General features: G+C 41.5%; 1 protein-coding gene across 4 annotated transcripts in view; it reads right to left on the minus strand.

The window, feature by feature from the left end:
- The window catches only part of TRABD (TraB domain containing), a 39,693-nt gene that overhangs the window by 6,245 nt on the left and 19,764 nt on the right, over positions 1–13,684 (minus strand). For all 4 annotated transcript variants that reach the window (XR_008463352.1, XM_054182073.1, XM_054182064.1 and 1 more), the window contains exons 6-9: positions 9,371–9,481; positions 7,078–7,217; positions 4,676–4,848; positions 1,014–1,125 (exon numbers count right to left, since the gene is read on the minus strand). Coding sequence is in view for 3 of the 4 variants with exons in the window: in XM_054182073.1 (XP_054038048.1) it covers positions 1,014–1,125; positions 4,676–4,848; positions 7,078–7,217; positions 9,371–9,481 (536 nt within the window). In the remaining variant the exon portion in view is untranslated. The remainder of the gene's footprint in view (positions 1–1,013; positions 1,126–4,675; positions 4,849–7,077; positions 7,218–9,370; positions 9,482–13,684) is intronic.

The following is a 13,684-nucleotide window of genomic DNA, read 5'->3' on the forward strand; positions in this document are numbered from 1 at the left end:
TGCGTGAGGGTGCAGAGGAATATGGACGCCTAGTTTGTGACTCCAGTCTGGAGTCACTCCAGGCTTAGTCTTGATACAGACTTATGAATGGCTAGGCAGGGCTTCTGTCCATTGCATTCTTGGATCCAGATACCAAAAGTCTCTCTAAATCATATTTTAGATACCTAAATACACCATTTAGGTAGGGCACAGTCTTTTCAGTTTTTCAAAGCTTCTGATGAGATAGAAACAGTCAGTGAGGTGCTTATATAAACACAGTGAACAGATGGGATAAGATAACGTACCAATACTTGAAAGGCTCTATTATCCTAAACCACCACAGACCTGTATTACCAGGTCGTATTATAATCCCTCCCACATTTCTGAAGTCCTGACCTTTGTAGCTTTACAGAATACACACAGCACGAACATTTTGGTTCTTCAATTCCTTCTTTTACAAAGCACATACGCCTATTTTAATAGGTACTTTGAAGCAAGAATTCTCCAGATACACAGCTTTAATCAGCCCATATTTAGTTATATACATTAAAACATATTATTACTTTTATATACAGTTAAAAATAGGTTATGAGCAACTGTGATAGTAAGCTTGCCAGAGCCAGCAGTGCCCTGACACAACAAAAGGTTTGAATCCAAAAGTCTGCATTTACCTAAGCTAGACTGGAAGCCATCTGGAAGCTACACTTTTCACCATCTTCTACAGACCTCATTTGAAAAGCCTGAAACATGGATCAATAAATTTATTTCTAGACAAAGGCATCTTCTCATCTCTACTTCCCTCGATATCCAACTATTTACTTTTTCCTTTGGTATTTCCTTTTCCTTTGCTGTAAGCACAATCTCCAAGCACTGCATGGCAAGTCAGTAAACTGACAGGCCAGAGGTGACAGTAGGGATGTTTCTTCAAACTGTGACAACCAAGAAAAAAAAAAAAACCAAAACCACAACCACCCCCGAACGAGCCAATTACCGCTGACTTTTAGCAAGAGAAACTTGGAAAGGATGACTGTTACCTCATTATTTCCTGGATGTTTAAGTCCGAGTTCCAGTTCTTTTCAATTCCAGGTACGTGACCCATCCCAACAACACCAACTACAACAGCTGGGATATATTTTCGAGGTTCAGCTGAGAAAGAAAGATGGAAAAAGAGGAACACATCAGTAAAACAACTAATTTCAAGCTATAAACATATGTAATGTGTGAGGTTACAAAAAAGAATTTTCCGAGAGGTAAAGACCCTTATTACTAGATACCAAAACTCTGTTACATATGAAAAGTTAATACTCGTCTCACCTACTGCTTCTTATGTTGAAAGTCTGTAAAAAATAAAACCAGCATGGTTTCTGGATTTTCAGGAAGTGTTTGTTTCAGTAAACAGACCTGGCCAGGGCTCATACTCCAGCCTTGGGGTGAGGGGCTCAGCAGATGCAAGCTACGTTAATTCCTTCCCTTCCCTGTGTGGGTCATGTTTCTGTACTGCTTATCAGGAACAGCCCTGGTCCTTGCTGCCTCCTGAACAGAGAGCTTTCTCTACCGCTTTGGACAGTGGCAGCTGGCACACATCCAAACTGTGACGAGCCCTGGGCTAACAAGCAGAATGAACAATCGGAGAACAGCATTCGAGACCACACCTGCCCCTGTTAACTTTCCTGTTACAGACTTGGCCTCGGCAAGTAACAGCAAAACACGTACCATTTGCATGCAGCGGCTGGCCAGACAGCCACCACTAGACCACTTCAACACATGCCAGCTCTCACCCTCACCTCCCGTCTACCATCCATATTCCACAACACCCAGTGGAAGTTAAAGTGTTGTTCCTCAAAGTTGTGGGATTGCCTCTTCCCCAGTGAAAAAAACTGACACTGCACCACAATAAAAGTAATTCACAGAAAACTTTCTAAGTAATAGTAATCAGGCTGCTTTCCTATGGGGAAAGTTATATGTAAATACAAGACTGTAAGGGACGGACTGTAAATTCCCTGACAAGGGGCAGAAGGCCCTCCAAGCCTTCAATGGAATGCCTCAAACACTCACAAGGAAATCAATAATGCAGGCCTGGCCTTCGAAAGAACTGATAAGGCTAACACTTCTGGCGCCTGGAAGCGTGGGAGAACTGTCTTGTGAAGACAGGACAGTTCTGCCACTCGTGTGGTGAGCTTGCTGGTTCTCAGTTCTCAAGGCCATTGTGTCCGATGAGTGACCTCTGCTTCATTATCCGCAAAATGCATATGAAAGCGCACACCCTGCATATGCTAACGAAGATTATAGAGATCATGCTAAACATCTATGACTATGGCACTTGTCTCTCCACCCAAATCATGCTACACGTCACCTGGGAGAAGGGAGAAACCTGAGACAAGGCTGTCCTCAGCAAGGGGGGTGGACCATGCTGATTCAGCAAACATAAAAGGGGAAAATAAGTGCCCCTAGGGGATACAAAGAAGAAACAATAGAAGACGACCGTGCCTGGGAAGATTCTTCCCAAGAAAGAAGAAGATTATGCCTGGAAAGATTCCCTGAAAAAGACGCTGGAACCAGGACGGGTGATCTCTTTATCTCTTCTTCTCTGTCTTTTCCTTTCTCTATCCCTCAGTTTCTCTTTTCTCTTAGAATTGTTAAGTAACAGTTAGAGTTGTTAAGTAATGACCTTAAGTACGACCTTAAGTACCGCTTGACATAAGTTGTCCTATACCTGTTGCTAAATAACACAATGCATACCTCACCACCTGCCATAGTTTGTTATATACCTAACCAGTTATCGTGGACTTGTTAAGAGCTATACTAATCATTTTGGTAAGCTAACAAGTGTTTCTATATGGACCTTGAGATTTATCTCACCTTAGTCTGCACTGTTGAGAATTTACAAATCTGAAGTCACTTACCCTCCCTCTTCACTGAGAGTGGGACGTGACAAAGACATAAATAAAAAATGTGAGCAAGTCTTAGTGCCTTGCTTAAGATATCCACCTCTAATTTTTCTCCAGGAATGAATAAAAAAAAATAAAAATTCAAAAGCAGCCTCTCCCCACCCTCCCCAATGAAACATAGCTGTATTAAAAAACATTAGACCTATTACACACGTTTTCAAAATTGTTTCTTTGGACTTGCCTTTTCCCAGCCTGTTCTAGGGTTGCTCTAAATCAGAGCTGCAACAAGAGAGGCAGAGCACAGCACATCACAGCTGCTCCAGCCTCCACCCGTGTTCCTGTCTGCTGCGGGGCATGATTCAAAGATGATACCAGTAATGGTTAAAGCCCTGCCTGAAACTTAGTCCTGAAAGAAACTTTTCTCCTCAGAAGGTTCTGTGTGGAGTAAAGACAGACTGAAAAAACTAAACATGAAAGTTTCATTTGCAAGCTCTTTGGAAGAGTTCACCCAGGCAAACAGATAAAGGTTAGGAACAAATCAGACCTAGTTTAGGAATATACCAGACCAAAAGTATATTTGAGTCCTGCAAATAGTGTCCAGGAATTTCCCCTTACTTTGGCCCTACAATAGCAAATGATTTGGACTATGGTGATGATGTCCTATATTTCTGCTCATTTGAATTGTGGGGTTTTGTATTTTACTATGAATCTTAAGTATATGACTTACCTGTTTTTCTTCCCCTCTTTGCCTCTCGTGAGCATCTCATCTTCTATTTTAAGCCCTTCATAATGCATATAAACCCCTTCCAGTTTCCCAGACATTCACTGATCAATGATCCAGAGACTGAGCTTTTAAAATGGTAGATTTAAAGGGGGAAAAAAGAAGAGCAGGGGAATTGCTACGCAATTCCTCTTGTGGCTCACAACCCAGTCAAGGACGAACAATAAAACTACATTTTCAGCCTGCGCTTTGCACCAAGTAACTGAATGCATTTGTGCCTCTTTCAGCCAGAGCAGCTGGGCCAACAGGAAATACTGTGTTTGGACAAACTTTATGAAGGCAGCATTGAGGTAATATTAGGCAAAGGAGATGCAAGAACACACGTGCAATCACTTTGCTATTTTTTCAGTCACATGACAGTGCCAGAGGTCTGCACTGAAGTGATTAACAAACAGTATCTTCTTAAGATAGCAAATCAGAGGTAACCCATATCTCAGTATGCTTATACAGAGGAAGGGCACGCAGATTACATAAGGCAGCAAAATACTTCCAAAGGCTAGAGAACTGCAATTATTCTTATGCCTATACCTCGCTGAAACATGTGGAGTCACATGTTTCACCATCATTGCCACATCATCAGGATTCTTAGCAGCCCAATTTAAGCAAAGCATGAAGAGCACTGAAATTAGAGGCAATTAATTTAGCAAGAAATGTGTTCCTGAGCAGCTAGTGGTGACAATGAATTTGGTGAGGTAACAGGGTGGATGTGAGACGGATGACATAAGCCTAGACTGTCCCATACTGTGCTGTAATACCAGATGCCTGCCTTTTGAAAAAGATGTCAGGCTAACTGGTATTTTCCAGTCTAAAATAGCACAATGAGAAAGAAATCACAATTTGGAGTCTACTGCCCTAGGTGGCTGCAACAGAAAAGTAACATCCCTTTTTAATTTTTTAAGCACTGTAATCGTATGAGACACGTGGCACACATGAGCAGAACATCCCAGATTTCCTGACAAGAACTGAACTTTGGACTAGGACACAAAGAACACTTTGTTTTAAAGCATATGTCATAACCAGCAATTACTTTCTGAGGCTCGAGGTAGTTCTATCTGCTTTGCTGCTTGCTTCAGCATGTAGGTCAAGTAAATATCTCGTTCTGAGACAATCGTTCGATGAAGATCGGGGAATTCTCCAATCATTTCTGCCATCATCTGCTCCAGTAAATCCTTCTGTTTGCATTTCTCCACATCATCTTTACTGAAAGAAAGGTAAAGTTTTCTCAGTATCTGTTATGCTTTTAAAGCCCAATACAGACAAACCAATGAATAAAAACAATTGGGTATTGTACACATTATTTGCCTAAACCCATGCTCTACACTTCTCCCCCAGTTCTCTTCCTGCAAAACAATCTCCCTAAACCTGTAAAACTGGATACCTAACAATGCCTCTGCAGTGAGGGAAAGGGAGAGAGGTCACTTGCCTGTAGGCGGTGCAACTGGATTTTCACCCTTCCCAGTCTGAAAGCTGACAACCCAACTGAGCAAAAGCACCAGGGCTTCAAAGGAAATAGTTGTCATGGTGCCCCACTTCCAGTGTATATTAATAAACTTAGAAGGTGCAACACAGAGCACACCTCAGGAAGCAGATCTGATCACTGAACACACAGAGGCTCTATTTAAGGAACAAAAAAAGCGCACCGTAACGCACAGTCTGAGGGGATGGAAAGAGTTCTGCAGGTTCCTAGGGTCAATCACAGGTCTTCAGCAGGGAAGTCAAAGTTATAAATCAATTCCCTGAACAGAAGAATAGGAAATGGGCAGAAAATAAATAAATAGAAACTGTAGGAGTAAACGTAATGCGTTTTTATCCTTTTATTGGTGCTGTTAAACCTCCTGTTTGCACCCACAGCTGTGGTACAGTCATAGTTTGTGTCAACAGAATAATCTGATTTTGCATTGCTGTCTACTGAAGAATCACGCCAAACACACTTATCGTTAAGTTTCCAAGATCTAAAGGACACTGCAAATGTCAACAGGCACAGCCAAAATGACAAATGCATTGCTAGCTTTCAACAGATCACAGAGGCACCAGACTGACAAATTTGATGTTTAATTATTACTTCATTTTCTGTAGAATCTCGTCTTGATGGCTGAGTGCAAAATACCCCCTCAACAGCTTCCTTTCCTTTTCAACCCCTACCCATGTGTTATTTTTAAAAATCAATCAATTTACAACAACAACTGAGATGTTATGTCCAAAATTCAGGGGGAAGCTAGTGTGCATATACTGTAATTGTTTTAATAATGCAGTTGAAAACCAAAACATTCTTAGGAGGAATAGAAGAATGGGAGAAGTTGCAGAGAAATACATCCCCCAATGCCCCCCAAAGGCCTGCAAATAGTTTCATGCTGGTATGAGACCAGTAAGAAAATTTATTTTGTGCACGAACTGGAGTTAATGGATTGAAAAAGGGTCAAACTCATTTTACAGATGAATGTAACAGCAAGTATTTACAGGAAACTACAATTAACTAAGTGCTAAAACTTGATAACAGAAGGTTTAATTGACCTGACTAGGCCCAACTTTAAAAGCCTGAAAAAAAACGCCATAGATCACTCCATGAACTGTGCAGAGCTCTGGTCACGGGGTATCAGAAAGGCACTGAGATTCAGGGACCATGTGCACGGGGAACCCATTTCTGGCAAGCCTCCCACCACTGCGAGTCTGGGAGGAGCAGACTGAATTTAGGAGGACAGCTGTGCATGCGTTCTCACCCAGTTCAAGGAAGTTACCACACACCTACTTGTGGACAGAAGGAAAGAGGAAGCAAACTTGGCACTGGGATGTCTCTGAAGGGCAGGGGCAATCAAATTGGGCAAGAGAATAGCTGTCTGAGAAGTATTACTGAAAGGCAAAAGAGTTCCTAACAATGTCCCTTTAAAGAGGCAGTAATCATTAAGAGTCCACATGTTGTTCACAGACTTTAAATGTTTTCTCTTGTTCCAAAAATCCGCTCAGACAGCAAAATCAGTTCTCAAGCTGCCCTGATTTAGATGGAACTTAGCGCAGCAGGCCTACATCCTCTGGAAAACTTAAGGAAGTATAAATTAGCGTACCGAGGCCCTACTCTCTTCCATTTACAATATCAACACACAGTAGTGGGAAAGATTTTACTTTCAGCATAAAAATAAAAGAAAAAAAAATTTTTTTAAGTACACTAGGAATTCTCCAGCACCAAATCTTTCACTTGACCTGGAAGTAATTTATCAACAGACAATCAAAGACAGTGCTGGAAAAAGATCAGAAAGCAGCTTTCTTTTCAAAAAATATGGATTATTACAGGGCAGTTTGTATATTTATCCTCCTCACTAACTTGAGGAAGTGTCACTACATCAGGTTAGGTACTGAGGACTTCCAGCTCATACTGAAGTCAAACTGAAGAATTGAACAATTCACCTCGATAACATATGGGATGCTTATTCATACCTGATTGGGTCAGATAAGAAGCAAAGGCCCCAGGCAAGCTTGACTTTTTGCCAGAAAGAAAGTGCAGCAATCGCTCTCTTAAACGTAACAGGGATGGGTCGGTCTCCAAGATGGAATTTACAGAAAGGTACTTTACTGGCCTGAAAGAGAAGGCAGTCAACATTTCATACTGCAGCACAGTACATCCTTATTAAAAGAATGTTTGTTTCATTGTGTTATACAAAGTTTCTTAAAAAAGAGAAAGTAGTGTCATACTTCAACATCAAAAAATATTTTAGCTTTGCAGTAAATAAAATTTCAGAAGTACTACTTTATAAAAGAATACCTCAGCTACAAGATAGAGTAGGTATTATGTTATGTTATTACTCTTAAGTAAAAACATTAAGTTGTAATGCCTCCCTCTTTAGGTTACTTTTACCTAAACAGAAAGCTGCTGCGTTTGACTACTTAATGTGAACAGATGGGGCTCAATATCTATCTGGGTCTGAATAAAGTCTAAGGTAAAATGACTGTGCTCATTTTGCTTTTACCTAGGATTTGTCAGGATCACAAACCTACTAGCTTACCATGGTAAAACATATTCAAGAAGGAGCTTACAAAACAAGAACTGATGCCAGACACTACACAATGCAAGGCGAGACTTTGCCATAGCTTAGACTGACAAATTTTAGCACAGTGTGGAATTCCTAGAAAATTCTTTCCTATGCATACCTGTGTGAAAATTTCAAACAACCCTTCTAGAACAGGACAGAGCTAGTATATATGTATTTTTTCTTTCCCACTGTTGTAGGAAAGACTTAAAATGGAAAACACTTAAAATGTTTCACTTTTGCCTGGAATTCTCAGGAAAGTAAGCCTTGAAACAGTTTTCTTAACGATAAATACATCAAATTATTCCAGATTCTTTAGCATCCATGTTATCTCAGATTTCCTTACTAGTACCCAGTTTACATAAAAATAGCAAGAAACATTCTGCAAGGTGGATACATACAGTTAAAACAATGTCTCAGTATTCCCAGACAAAGAGAGTGGCTGTGATATACAGTAGAACTGCAGATACTTCCCAGTATCACAGCGGGCAGTAGTACAAAAGGGAATGCTAAAACACCAGATAGGACTAACAGACCAGGCAGATGTTTTACTTCCCCAAACATTCTTTCTAGATGAATGCGTTAGCTATCACTAATGCTTTAGAGCTTGTTTTCACAGCCTGAAACCTCGACACCACCAATGGTGAGACGAAGATCCATATCCAGAAATCAAAACCAATTATTTTACAGGAACAAAAAATTATTAATGAAAACAAATGCCATCAGAAATAGCATCAGGAAAAACCCTTATGTGAAGCCTTTTTGGAGTTGCTTTCATGCCATTTAGGGCTACAAACCTCTGTACTTTTGAGTACACTTCAAAGGCAAAAATGATTCTTATTACTTCATAGGCTTCAGTCAGCACAAGTATGGCCAGAGTGCTCTTTTGTAGTTTCCTGGTTTGAGGTAAAGCAGAACCAACTTTCTGTTTTAGTAATTTTACTTCTTAGCTAGGCCTCTTCTAACTCTCCGAAATTAACAGCATGTTGTGTCTGAAACCATTTGTTCAGAGTGGTAAGACAGTTTGTGCCAAGGAATGGTATGCAGAGAGGCTCTTGATTACACTTACTGCTATAACAACCAAGCTCAGCTAATTTCGTTATTTGCCCCCTTGGAGGGTTGGAGGCGGAGGGGAACAGAGGGGTCCCACCTGCAGGGAGGAGTGGACAGGACAGGTGACCAAAAACTGACCAACAGGGGTATTCCGTCCCATCTGCCCCATGCTCAGTATAAAAGCCGAGGGATCAAAGGGTCAACTTCTCTTCCTTCAATGGCTGACATCCGAGGAGGACACTGTCTATTCAACTGCCTTTGGTCCCGATCGGTGTGTTCCTGACTCCATCTCTGGAACCAGGTTCCCACTCGTCGCTGAGTCCAGCCTGGGACTTCCCCAGTGCCTGATGGTGACATCATCCTGGGAGCTTAATACAGTTTTGTATATACTGTATCTATTTCATTATTTTCCTTTTTATTTTCTTCTTAATATTTTATTAAAGTAGTTTAGTTTCTTCTAAACTCATAAATCTCTCTCTCTCCTCCTCCTCTCTGTGCACAAGAGGCTGGGAGGGAGCATCTGTCACCGGCCATTGGCCAATTTGGCCAAAACCACCACATCTAGTCACTAACAAATGGTATTATTTAGTTTGACTCTGGGAGCAAAAGGCTAGTAATTTGACTTCAGAAAAAACATTTCAAGTTCTCACCTCTTTGAAAGCCTCCCTGAATTCTCCTCCTGGGGCCATTCCCAGCTGTTCTGTGATGTGAGCAGAAACCTTCAGAAGCAGCATTTGCATCAATCCAGACATGACTCCATTCTGGCAGAAAAGGAAGAAAAACGTTAAAAAAAACAACCAGAAAAATCAATAACCTGTGTGGATTTCTCTGAAGAACAATGCACTGTTCAGTCATGAAAACAACATTAATTATCTTAGTGAAGAAGCAGCACTGAAGCTACCTTTTGGAGCCAATTCACTGATCAATACAGCTCTTTTAATTCAGTTTCTATCTGCTGTGAAGCAGCTTTTCACTTCAGTGGGCAGCTAAAGTATGCTCCCTTTCAACAAAAACGTATTGCAGAGTTAAGAAAAGGAGGGCAGCCAGATGTACAGTCTATATTGATTACACCTGCTTGAAGCAAGCATTCAAATAACTGAATGGTAAAACAGCTCATACTGTGCATTTAATTTTTCTTGATCTGGTGAAAAAAACAAAAGGGACTACAAGAGTACATTCCATTGAATGTACAGTGAATGCCATGCTAGAGATACTGAAAGGGAAATAGCTAGTCATTTAATCATAAACACTTCCACAATCCTGGGAAACACTAGGCTGAGCACCGGTTAGGTTAACAGCCACAGAAACACAGAGAATCCAGTGTTGTGCAAGAAATTGCTGTGCATGACTTCAGCACATAAGACCTTAGAAAAGACCTGACGGTCCTGAGCATGACTCACTCCCATAAGCCGACTAAAGGCTCCTCCCCACACAAAGTCTATTATTTTTTATCAGTGTCTGACTGCTACCCATCCCCAAGCATAACCTGTACCTTGGTTATGCATCTCCTCCAGTCTGGCATCAGTCCATACCACTAGCAAAAGGAGCATTCCACCTTCCCTTGCCAAAGGTTAATTTCCTGCTATATCACCAGCTTCACACAACTGAAGATGATGTTACGTGGGATAGCCTGAGTTAATATAACTTGTTGAAGTTACCAGAGGAAGGTCCTGGTCTCTGTTCCTCTGAGGGACAAGCTTAAATGACCCACCCTGTGCTAGATCTGATACTCGTATGACCTCTCCAAAGGCTGCAGGCAGTTTCTGCACGTTGAATGGACTCAGGAGTCATGGAGGACCAGAACTGGCAAAAAAAGAGGGGCTATTTTCAAAGCTAATTAATTATCTGCTTTATCATGCTACAAACTAGTGAGCATGGCAGAAAGACAGGGCAATGGCCTCCTGGGGAGAGATGAGGAAGAAAGAGGGCAGTGAGAAAAAGGGTTTTCAGCATCCTTGACATCCAGTTCAAAAGTCTGGGGGACAAAGGTTTCCAGAAGTTCAGGAAAAATGCCTATGAAGAAAAGAAAACTAGGATAATGCAGCTTGAGGTCATTTTCTGGCTGATCTCCCCTTCAGGATTGATGTATTTGAAGTTGTATTTTTACACAGTGACAGAAAGATTCATCCTGCTGGCTAGCAGAGGGACGCACCTTTGAAGTGCGTCTGAGTCATTTGTGCTCTTCACCTGCAGGAAACTCAGTGCCTGCTGTATTTGCTCAGCAACAAAGAGATAAAAGGTGACAGGCAGCCATATGTAGCAGCAACCAGCAACAACTGGCCAGCCACAAAGTATTGGGGATAAAGTGCAAAGTGTACGAAAAACGATGGCAGCCAAACAGTAAAAGAGGTTCTCATCAATAATAGATCATTCAATGTCAGATAAAGGAAAGCTGACCACAAAAAACCCCCACTAAATCCTGAGTGGCTGGCAATAATTTCACAGGTTACATACAACAGCTATAAACACAACGCAATGCACATGTAGAAAGAAACTTAACTGCACAGGCAGAAGGGTGCAGAGCTATTAGCAGGCAGGAGTGAGAAAGCAAAATACCAATTTTATCACCCCAATGCTCAACAGCAGTCAGAAAGCAAGAAGAGTGAGAGGGATTACTAGGAAAGGAACAAAACGCAAACATCAATGTGCTGCTGTACAATCTTTAGTGGACTCCTGCCTTGAAAACAAGACACTTGAACTAGAAAGTGTGCAAGGAACTACCAAACATATGAGAAAAGATTAAACATATCAAATGCTCACGAGGCTTGGGAAAGGATGACTGAGGAAGATACACTTTAATCGGACACTGTGACTAGCATGGAGACAATGAAAAGGATAGGAGAAGAGAGGAACAAATACTCAGGTAAAGTACGACTGCAGGTTCTAATGCCTTTCCCCAGGCATCTGTTATTGCTAGCTGTCAAGACGGCTTCTGGAGCAGATAAACCTTCCATCGGCCTCAGCACAGCCATGCTTATACTATGTATGGAAACACGACATAAGGAGGGGGCCCTGCAGCTACTCTCGGACTGTATAACAAGCCACAGATCCAGCACTACCTGCAGAACTGTGAGCAGAAACAAACTGTTTTTATTTTAATCCTGTGTATTTCTTCTTTTAAAAACCCTAATTCCCATGGACACATCCTTATGCAAACACAGCCTTGCCACCTGGAGCCTGGAACTGGTTTTCCTACTGCTGCAAGCACACCAGAGGTTAGACTTTAAAGCACAAGTGAAGGTAGCAAGTGACAGCAGCCTGCTCCTGTCCCTGTGGATGTACCTGTCATCTACCAATTCACATTATATCCATTTTATTTAACAGGACAATCCTGTAGGTTACCTAAACATGGAGGGCTGTATTACACAGTGCAAAATGAGAGCTTTTTCACTGGCCAGAAGCATTAAAAAAATCCAACTTTACAATATATTCCTGCACAGGTAACTTCAGCCTGAAGGAGTACGTTAAAAGAGTGAGATTGAGCTAAGATTTTGCTGCAACCAGCCCACTTTCTCTTCTGCCCCAGAACAAGGTTTCTCAACTCCTCCTCTGTGCCAGGACCAGCAAACCCTACAGCCACACAGGGACATAATTCCAGTTACAAAGCCCTGTTCAGACTGCCACACGGCCGTGGCGTGGACACGGAAGGGAGAGTGGAAACAGGAAGCCAGGGAGAAGATAAGACAAAACCTGTCTTCCCAGTTTGGTTCCAGCCAACTGTTACTGTGCATCTTCAGGTAACCTGCATGTGAGCCAGATACCAGTCTGCACTGTGTTGCTTTGCTTAATGGAAAGCAAACAGTCAGTTCTCTGCAAACAACTGTAAGGGTTTTGAAATTCAAGGAGGGGCTGGAGAAAGGCTGTTTTTAACCTGCAACAGTTGCTCAATAAGCTGTGAATACCAGTGACCCACACCAAGTGTGTAATAGTTTCACATTAACGCTCTGCTCAGCCTCCAACCCCAATTGACAGTAATGGAATGCAATTTTACTCATCAAAATTTATACAAGTGATTATAAAGACACACACTTGTTTTCTTTTCCGAAGCTGATACTCAAGGATGAAAGTTACAAGCAGTTTTGACTTTTGGTGTAACTTTTGGGCCCGAATGCGCATTTCAATGAGAGAGGACAACTGAAGCATGACTGAGCAACTTCGCAGATGGTTTGATTTTTACTAGAGAAAAACAAAGACACTATAATTTAGCAGGAGACAGTTGGACTGTTTTTTCTGGTTTTCCCTATAAACCCCATGCTGCTACTGAATCAAAGGGGGAAGGTTGGGTTTCCTTTTTTTTTGGTTGAGAGACTATAGATGGAGAAATATATTATTTAAAAGACACAATGTCCAAATTTTATTATTTGCATTATCCCTGGTGACAACAGAGACTAAGATTGAGTTGTAATAATAGGAAGGATCTTTTTATTATTCTCTGGCTGTGTAGCCAACACAGTCTGCGTTTCCTACTGTCTGCACGCAAGATCACTTCAAGCACTAGTAGGAAGTGCTAATTATGAAGCTGCCAACAAAAATTTTCATCACAGAGGAAAAAAAGTCTGGTCTTATTTTCATTGTCCTTTTCCTCTTAAGAGGGAAGCATAGCAAAAACTGGTGCATTTAGCTTTGATATAAAAAAAAAAAGAAAGGCTTCTGTGCCTGTTTACTAGGTCAGAAGACCCACAGCTATACTGCTCTGGTTGTTGTGAACATGCAGTCTTTTGCCTACATGCATCAGAACAATCCGCCTTACCTAAAATAAATGGATGGATGCAGTAATTCATGCAATATGCAAGTGTTTTGCAATGTTCTTTCCTTTGACAGGACATAAATAAAGAAAACAGGAAAGACGCATTATTGCCTAACTCTCCGAGTCAGAAAGCCTGCACTAAGACACTATGTGCATGCACACACCCAGGTAAACGAGCCCCTAGCCACTGCAAGTGCTTCTGCGTGGATGCAGATTA

This window comes from Rissa tridactyla, chromosome 1, assembly GCF_028500815.1.
Source record: "Rissa tridactyla isolate bRisTri1 chromosome 1, bRisTri1.patW.cur.20221130, whole genome shotgun sequence".
Classification (NCBI taxonomy): Eukaryota; Metazoa; Chordata; class Aves; order Charadriiformes; family Laridae; genus Rissa; species Rissa tridactyla.